We start from the raw sequence: 8,568 nt of genomic DNA on the forward strand, positions 1-8,568 counted from the left end.
GTTACAGCGACAAGAAGTGAGCATCCACAACAGACGCCTTTCGAAGAAAAGAGAGAGGAAAAAAAAAAGTCCTTTTATCGCCTTGGAGCGAGGCAACGGCTTCTCTAGGGCTGTAGCAACGCTGCAGCTAGGTCCGCCTGCCGGCCCTGCTTGTGGCGCTGCTGGTGCTCTGATTTGCGCCTAAAAAACGCATTTAGTCGCTGCTGCATGGCCTCTCCGCGCCACGGCAAAGAGGACTGCGAAACCGACGCTTCAGCCGCTGCGGCCGCCATCGCCACCTTCGGTAACGGTGAGGGCAACAAAGCAGCTTCAGCGATGGTGGAAACAGGGTCCTCGTGCAAGCTAGGCGAGTGAGGATGCGACGATAGAGCTCCGCGCGACCCAAAATAGTTGGGGCTTCTCGGAGAGATCCGTGAGCAAACAGATTGGAGAAGCCTCATCCAGGTGGAAAACTCGTCTAACTCTACTATGCCCCGCTGACGACGCTCCCGTTGCTGCATCGAAACACGAGCCACACTTTGCCTCTCCATGCGGTGCAGGTTGTCATACTCTTCTCCCCACCCCTGCAGGGTCGTGCGACGCCTGTGACTCTCCTCCTCGGCAATGGCAGCGACGCAGAGGCAGTGGTAGGTCGCCGCGACGTCTAAACGTGAAATACCAGCAAGTGGCTGCTCGACGTGAAGGCACAGGAATGCCGTACATGAAAGCAGCATTACAACACCTCGCGGTAGCCTCTTCTCCCGACACCTTCCATCACGCCCTGCAGTCACCACCTCGCCTTCGCTTTCCTCCAAACCGCCGCAGCGGACCGCAGAGGTGTCACTCGGCCCGGGGCGGGAATCACACTCATCCTGCAACGCCGAAATGAGCCCCTTTAAGTGGTGTTCCATCTTCCAACTCGCAATCAATTCCGCCCAACAGCCCTCACTGAGCTCGCGAACGAAACGGCGGAGTTCCTTGACGACGTCGATAAAGAAAAGCGAATCCAAGGTGTCCCCGCTTTGCCATGGAGACCCCTTGCGACGAGGGTGCTGGACGCCTTCTTGACCGCCGCGCAAAGTAGCAAATGTTCGCTGCACCAACCAGCGGATAGTGGAGTAGCGACGCGTAAAGTACCGCATACGAACTGCCACAACATCCGCAAATGTCACCTCATCCCGCCAGAGCAAGCCCAGGCCAACGGCATGGACAAGTGAACGTGATGTGTGCAGCGTATCCAGCAGGTCATCCGGCAGTGTCTTGGCGAAGCTGTCCCTCGGCAGTAAAAATGCATACTCGTCGCGTGGCGAAGAGCCACGCCACAGCAAACGGTGCCTGAGGGAAGGCTCCCAGCACGGCATCTGCTCCTCCCCCTTCGACGCCGTCATAAAAGTTTCACGCTGAGGAGGTACAATCCCGCCCTGGGCGCGTTCCAGTGCAATGCAAATTAGCAGAAACAAACGATAATGAAAATGCGGGCAAGCAAGCAGGCGCCGCATCACCGAGTGGGCAAGAAGTCTCTCCGCCTGCCGCTCCTCGCGCGTCTGAGAAAACAACATACACACCCGTTCCCCATGCGTATTACGACTCAACATGCTGAACAACAACGGGGACTCCCCCACATTCTTACACAAGCCTGCGTTTTCCTCCCCTGCCGCCACGTGACCGACACTTATCGTCGAGGCGGAGTTGGCCGGAGTAAGTTGCTTTGCTTTCAATGTCAGTAAACTCTCAGCGGTATTCGACGTTGCATTCCCTCCCGGCGGTTCACACCACTCATCCACAGATGTCTCCAGACGAGAGTGCATTAACTCATCCACATTAGGCGTCACGGAAGACTGCGAGGGGGAAGGTGCAGGCCCCTTCGTTGTGCTTCGCCGCTCCCTCGTCCCAGGTTCTGGCGTGCTCGTTTCTGTCGCGTGAAATCCATGCAGCTGCCGCGTCCCCAAAGGAGATTTCAGCTCCAACGAATCGGCAGAAGTAAATGGGAATAGCACACGCGAAGCAAAAGATGGCGGCGACAGTTCTAAATGTAATTCCTCTAAAGAAGAATTAGCGCAGTGGCCATCGCCTTTGCTTTTCTCTCGGTTCACTTCGTGAAGAAGGTCCCGCATCATCGCCTCTTCCCACTCATCCTCGGCAGCACTGTCACTTCCGCCAGCGCCACAATGCGCATCCATCATGTAGGCTTCCCGGTACTGTGCCATAAACTCCTCCATGCGCAAGACCTCCTTCGGCGCAAGGCGCATAAACAACTGTTGTAGCCTCAGTCGTCGAACGATGCTCTCCTGCGCAACACCCGGCAACGAGAAACTCGAGGACGTTGAGTCCCCGGCCCTTCGAATCTTTTTCTTCTTGTCGTCATGCAACGCGGTTATCGAACCCTGCCGAATGTCACTCCTTTTCGTGTCGTTGCGTCGTCGTTGCACGACCTCCATGGGGTCAAGCAGCCCAAACGCGGAGGAACCCGCGAAGCCTCCTGATGTCGAGCAAGAGAAGTCGTCCAAGGAAGCATCATGGCCAGCGGGAGGGCTGCGGTGGGAGGAAGAAGAGCAGCCATGCGTCGCCGTGTCAGGCTGCTGAGAAGAAAGCTTGTACTTCTCCGCCAAGTCAAGAAAAAGCTCGTCCCAGTGTCCTCGGTACGCAAATAGTATGGTCTCAATGGAGTTCAGCTTCCGCGGGTTGTGGTTCTCATAGAAGCGAAGCAGACGCCTGCGAACAACCGCCTCGTCTCCCGCCTTTGAATTGGCCCACTGGGACGACATTCTTCCACTCGTCCTTCCCCCACCTCCACGTCCTCCCCCCTCTCCCCTCGGTCCACTTGTTTACCTGGGTTCACACAAAGTCATGTTTATTTTGTTTCATTTGCAGAGTGAGAAAAAAGAAGATGGAGTGGCACGATAGCCAGAATAAATACATACAACGGCAGTGGCGCAGCACAAACACGCCCTCCTCAACAATCTGTCTGACTGAAATCGACGCAAAGGTGACGGCGTGCGGGAACTTGCGCGCCGGTTTCCCCGATGCACTAGTTCTCCTGCTGTTGTCTCTTCTCTCCCCCCACTTGTGGTTGTTCTTTTTCATGTTCTTTTCATTTCTGGGGAGCATATTTTTTTTTTCATTGTTTGTTGTCTTACTTGATGCTGTACATGCGGAAAAGCAGAAAAATTACAATCCCTTCTTCTTTAGCTCGCCGCGCCGTCTCGGGTGGGCCGAGTCGGGGGAGGGACCCCCCCCCCCCACGAGTCTCCTCCACCCGTCACGGCCCCAGCCTTGCCTGGGCAATGTGCTCAGCGCCGCTTGACTTTCTTCCCGCTCCTTGTGAGCATCAATTCCTCCCGCAGCCGCTCCACCTCCGTCCTGTACGGCTCCCAGAGCTCCAGGAGTTCGTACTGCAAGGAGGAGAAGACGGTCGGTTCAAGTGCGCGCAGCCACAGGTAGTGGTCTTCCACCACCTGGTAACCGACAGCAGGGACCGGCACCATCGGCTTCTCCGCCTCCTTCCGTTCTGCGGCCTTCGACTTCTTCAAGTCAACGACGACGTGAGCCGCAGGCCGTTCCCGCTGCTCGTAGGCCACCCTGAACATATCCTCGGCGATGGCAATCCGCGACACCACAGTGTGGGCAATCGCCACGTACATCTTGGTAAGCAGATCCACGCCCGTCAGTGATATCGACGAGGCCGCTGTTCCCGCCTTGGGTTGCCGGCAGGGCTGCGGTAAATCCTCACGCGGCTGCCAACCCCGCGCGACTGCACGCGCAAAAAAGTGCGCGGCACGGGCATAGTTGTTTTCCGTAAATGCCCCGTTGGCGAGAATTAGCATCGCCTCCGTAATGGATTCGGGTGGGGCAGTTTGTTTATGCGGATGCATCAACGCCGTCGCCACAAAACTGTCGTAGTCGCTCAAGGCGGCCCCAACGTCCTCCTTGGAGGTCCGTGGACACTCGCAACTGCGCTGCTCAAATGCCTTGGCCCGTTGCAAGTACGCCATCGCTGTGCAGTGGTCATCGCCTGGCAAACTCAACAAGAGCGAGAGGTCGACAATCGCCTTGTCAAAGATGTGCATCTTCGACGCGTACACGGCGGCGCGACGAAGCAAGGTCGTCCGACGCGTTGAAACCGGCTGACGCTGGTCTAGTGCTTTGGAAAGCTCCTCCACCTCGGCGGCGGCGTCGTTCGTCATGGCACATACGTCTGCGGCGCGCAAGTAGTAGTGGGCGCAATCCCTGCGTAGACGCTGCAAATGGCGCAAATTTTCCCAGGTCAGTGATGCATCCCCGACGGCAATGGCACTCTCCGCGGCATCCTCAAGGGCTGCTATGTAAGCTGAGTTTGCCACCGCCAAGTCGTAGTATGCCCTCGCCTCCTGTGCCAGCGCCTCGGCCGAATGGCTCGCCGAGTCCACTGAGGAGGTCGACGCTGCTTGCTCTGACTGCTTCTCCCGCACAAGACCCAGGCAGTAGTAGGCGTGCGCCTCGTAAAAACTGGGAGAATCAAACAGTGTGGCGATGGGACTCGCGACCGGTGCGAGGGAACCAGTTGTGGCTGCCTTCGTCATTCGTAGCAGTTCATGCAGGTGACGTTCCGCGGCCTCATATTGTCCTGCCTTTAGTGCACATTGTCCCGTGTGCGCCATCACAGCCATAGTGGGAGGGCTGAGAGAGAGATACTTCTTATACTCTTCATACGCCTCAGCGTCATTCCCCAGGTGCTCGTGACAGGCACCTCGCAACGCATAGGTGACAGGCGTCAGGGGGTCGATGCGGCTGCTGAGGTTGAAGAGCGCAAGCGCCTCTGCATACGCGCTCTTCCGCATCGTTAGCTTGCCAAAGCGGCGCAGGACCTCAGCCGTCCTCACGCGATCCTGCTCCAGGTTTGCGTCGTCGTGGGCAGAGACGCAATGGGCCGCCCCCAGCGCAATAGATTCCGTGTGGTGCAGTTGCTCGAGAGCCCCTTGCAGGTACTTCTCGGCGTCCGCCAACTGCCCCGCCGCCTCGGCCGCCTCGGCGCGATCCAGGCACCACTGCACGGGATCCGACGTCGTCGGTGACGGCGCCACCGACTTCCCTGCGCCCTCGCGTCGCGCGGAGAGGGCGGTCGTCTTCCTCCCCCCGACCCGCTCCAACAACGCGCGGGACGACGCGCCCAGCATCGGCTCGCCCCCGGACGCCAGGACTGAGCGCCGGTACTCTTCAATAAGCCGGCGACTCTTTGAGCTGGAGCGTCGCTGCCCCAGCGGCCTGGGCGACGACTCGCCCGGCATCGTCTCTGCGTGGGGAGAATTCGCCTTCATTTTGCCTTCTTTTTTTTTTCTATCCCTTCCCACCCTTTGTGTGCCTGCGCCGCGACGGGGCGAATTTCAACGCGCCCTCTCAGTGCAGCCTGCATCGTCGGCGGAGATAAGGTAGCGGCCACAGAAGAATATATATAACAAAGAGGAAGAGCGTTTCAACTTGGGCGCAGCCTCACGCAAGAGGAGTGGCCTCCCAACGAGAGCCAAACAAATATAGAGACACACATATATAAGTGAACAAATATTCATAGGAAACAAAAGCAAATGATACCATACATAACAACAAGACAGAGACACGCCGGGGTCACATGCTATTCAACATTCAAGCCCCACCTCATATCCGCCGCCTCGACATCGGTTGCCTCGACGTAACATTTTTCGCCGTCGTCGTCAAAGGAAACGGCGGCACCAAGCGGTGGGGCAATCACAGGCTCCGTCCATTTACGACCCAAGGTAGCAAACTCCCGTACACGATTATCATACAACTTTCGTCGCTGCAGCTCCAGCACCTCATCATCACGCAGGAGTCCCAGTCGTGGGATAAAACGGCTATGCTCATTTGTTGTCTTGTGAGGAAGATCGGTCATCGTGCCACACCTACATATCCCCTTTGACCAATCACCACTGAGGCACTGCTGTCGCTGTACATAACACCAAAGACCAGGACCCTCACGCAGCCCAAGGGCCCAGTAGCCGTCGTACCAATCGCCATTGGTCTGAAGCAGGAGGGCACGTCCATCGCAGAGGCCGTTGCGGAACTCCCCCTTCAGGAGGTCCCCATTGGCCAGAAAGAGTCTACCAAAGCCGTTGCGCTTATCCTCAGACCACTCCCCCTCGTAGATATCGCCGTTCTCCTCCCACGAGACACCAAGCCCGTCGCGCTTGCCAGCTAACCATTCACCTTTGTATACCCGTATCCACGGGGATTTTGCGTCCGCACGAATCCACAATGTTCCCTCACCCTCGCGTAACCCATTCCGAAACTCCCCACGGTATTTACTGCGCTTCTGTAGCAATTCCCCGAAACCGCCAAACTTGCCATCCTCCCATTGTCCCTCGTAGGAGGCAGTCTTGCTAGGATTGAGGAAAATGCGGGAGCAGAGACCATGCGTCTCCACCTTGCCCGGCACTCGCTGGGCCCGTGACTTGCAGCGCTCAATCAGTTTCGCCTCGTGATTCAGTTCAAACGTCAAGTCTCCGCGTCTTCTAGGGCTGGTGCCATACAATTTTTGGTGAAGTAGCAGCAATTTCTCCTCCTCCTCCGTCAAGGGTCGCCCAGCAGAGTCCGAGTTATAAATCTCCGACACAACTTCCTCCCCAAGTAGTGCCTCCTGGCGAAGCAGCTTCCGAAGCAGCGAACCTCTCTCGGAGATCACAACGATGGGTCGCAAGACGCACTGTAATTGGCGAAAGAGTTGCAAGTTTTCGAGGGTTTCAATTGACTCATTGTACTGCAATAGACTCGTGCAACCAATCACAAAGGAAGCCTCAAAGCCACATATGAACTGAGACATGACACGGGAAAGCTTACACTCCATAAAGAAGGATTGGCTATGACGAATAAGTTCACGATGCCTTTCTGGCGTGGTAGACAAAGACCGGCGTTTCCTACGGTACTCAAGCGAATGAATAACCGCCGCACAAAGGAGTGTGACACCGACATTAATGCAGCTACCCTCTCTAAGAGGCTCACCACGCATGCCCTTCTCCCCCACTCGGTCCGTCCCTTTCATGTGCACAAACGTCATGGTACGAATAATATTTTTCGCCCCTTCTGCCTTGTCGGTGGTCACAATGATAAGCTGCACAAAGCCGTGCCAGCGAAACGTCCGTTGGGCCAAGCGGCCCATCCGGATTTGGTTTCCACGGTTTAGCTGCATCAAAAATTCTTCCACCGTTGGTACCTGCACCGTTGTCAGGTTGGGTATGTTCAGACGGTCCAAGTGGTCACGAGAGACGGCGTACTGAATGCCCTCCTTTCCCTCATCCTCCGCACGTAAATTGTCCTCCACCGAATCCCGGTTCATTTCCCAGTACCGCAGCATAATGCTCGCCTCGCACTCGTCCGAGTGGGCTTCCAGGCGGCTATAAAGATCCTTTACCGTGCTGAAGAGAAACCCCTCATCTTCCCCGCCGCCGTAGAGCGTGTGGGTTTTGCCTGTATCCGTAAAACCAAAGAACACAGCATTGCAGCTCACGCCCCGCATTGCGAGATCGACCATCTGTGAACCGATGGTGCAGTGAATGTCCTCCTCGGTCGCGGCGCCGGAGAAGTAGTAGTCGCAATTGTACATAAGACCCTCAGTGCGGCCTGGCGCGTAGGCGATGAGGTTGCCCTCATCCATCCGAAGATGCAGCTGCACGTTCGCAAAGTCGGATTCCATGACGGGCCGCTCACGCACCGCAACACGAAGACGACCAAATGATGAAATATCCTCCATTGCGATTGATCACCCTCCTTTCCCACGCGGCTTTACTCTTACTTCTTCTTCTTCTTCGTTTTTTGCTTCGCTTCCTACCCCCACACCTACCCACTGAGGAAATTTCCTTTCTGGCTCTCCCTTCCTTTGCTTCAAAGGGAAACGAGGATCAACGTCTGTTCCCCTTCGCTTGCGCAAAGACGACTGAAACAAAAGAAAGAAACGTTTGAATTGCCGCAGTAACTGACTCTTTCAAGATAACTAAACACACACGGACACTCACACTTCTAAACTGTGACGCCGCATCTGGCGGCGCACCAGAAGAGTGCAGGCCAAGTTGAAGGATACACCAAGGGGCCAAAAGAAATAAATAAAATCACAAAAACGAAAAACGAGTTACGGAATCCATCGAGACTTAACTCTACTTCTTCGGCTGGCTCTTTGGTACAGGGACGCGCTCCTGGGGCTGTGTCATGAAGAGCTGCACATGGCACGGACTGCACATGTACGGCGTGATACGGCCGTGGGCACGGTACGTGCGGCGGCGCATACGGGCAGCCTCATCCACCTGCACGTGCTTGATGACCATCTTGTTGGGGTCAAGACCCTTCTCAATGGCGTTTGCCTCAGCGTTCTTCAGCAGTGAGAGCATCGCCACAACCGACTTGCGTGGCCAGCGCCCCTTCGTCTGCCCCCACTCCTTTGCCTGTGCGGTACGGCCAATCTTGCCATTGTAGCGCTTGAAGGGAATGCAGCGGGTCTTGGCGAGAACCTGGCGGTAGAGCTTTTGGGCCTTGCGAAGGGGCATGCCGTTGATCACGTTCGCCGTCTCAAACGTGTTCTTGAAGTGGCAGCGAAGATCACTGACCTTCGCC

General features: G+C 56.4%; 4 protein-coding genes across 4 annotated transcripts, besides 1 other annotated feature; all 4 read right to left on the minus strand.

Moving 5' to 3' along the window:
* Positions 1-104: 104 nt before the first annotated feature.
* On the minus strand, positions 105-2,744 carry Tco025E_04174 (uncharacterized protein; the record flags this gene model as incomplete). The annotated part of the gene is made up of 1 exon (XM_029371086.1): positions 105-2,744. The coding sequence occupies one exon, from the start codon at positions 2,742-2,744 to the stop codon at positions 105-107; it is 2,640 nt and encodes an 879-aa protein (XP_029228815.1).
* Positions 2,745-3,269: 525 nt separating this feature from the next.
* Tco025E_04175 (uncharacterized protein) lies at positions 3,270-5,273 on the minus strand (the record flags this gene model as incomplete). Its single annotated transcript, XM_029371087.1, has 1 exon — positions 3,270-5,273. One exon carries the CDS (start codon positions 5,271-5,273, stop codon positions 3,270-3,272), a length of 2,004 nt encoding a protein of 667 aa, XP_029228816.1.
* A 311-nt stretch (positions 5,274-5,584) lies between these two features.
* On the minus strand, positions 5,585-7,714 carry Tco025E_04176 (putative kinesin; the record flags this gene model as incomplete). The annotated part of the gene is made up of 1 exon (XM_029371088.1): positions 5,585-7,714. The coding sequence occupies one exon, from the start codon at positions 7,712-7,714 to the stop codon at positions 5,585-5,587; it is 2,130 nt and encodes a 709-aa protein (XP_029228817.1).
* Positions 7,715-7,750: 36 nt separating this feature from the next.
* Positions 7,751-7,783: a microsatellite.
* Positions 7,784-8,114: 331 nt separating this feature from the next.
* Positions 8,115-8,568, minus strand: Tco025E_04177 (large subunit ribosomal protein L17e; the record flags this gene model as incomplete). Its single annotated transcript, XM_029371089.1, has 1 exon — positions 8,115-8,568. A coding segment is annotated over one exon (454 nt), but the record flags the coding sequence as incomplete, so codon positions are not given.

This window comes from Trypanosoma conorhini (genome assembly GCF_003719485.1).
Source record: "Trypanosoma conorhini strain 025E chromosome Unknown Tco_14.4_contig_00207, whole genome shotgun sequence".
NCBI classification, from domain to species: Eukaryota; Euglenozoa; class Kinetoplastea; order Trypanosomatida; family Trypanosomatidae; genus Trypanosoma; species Trypanosoma conorhini.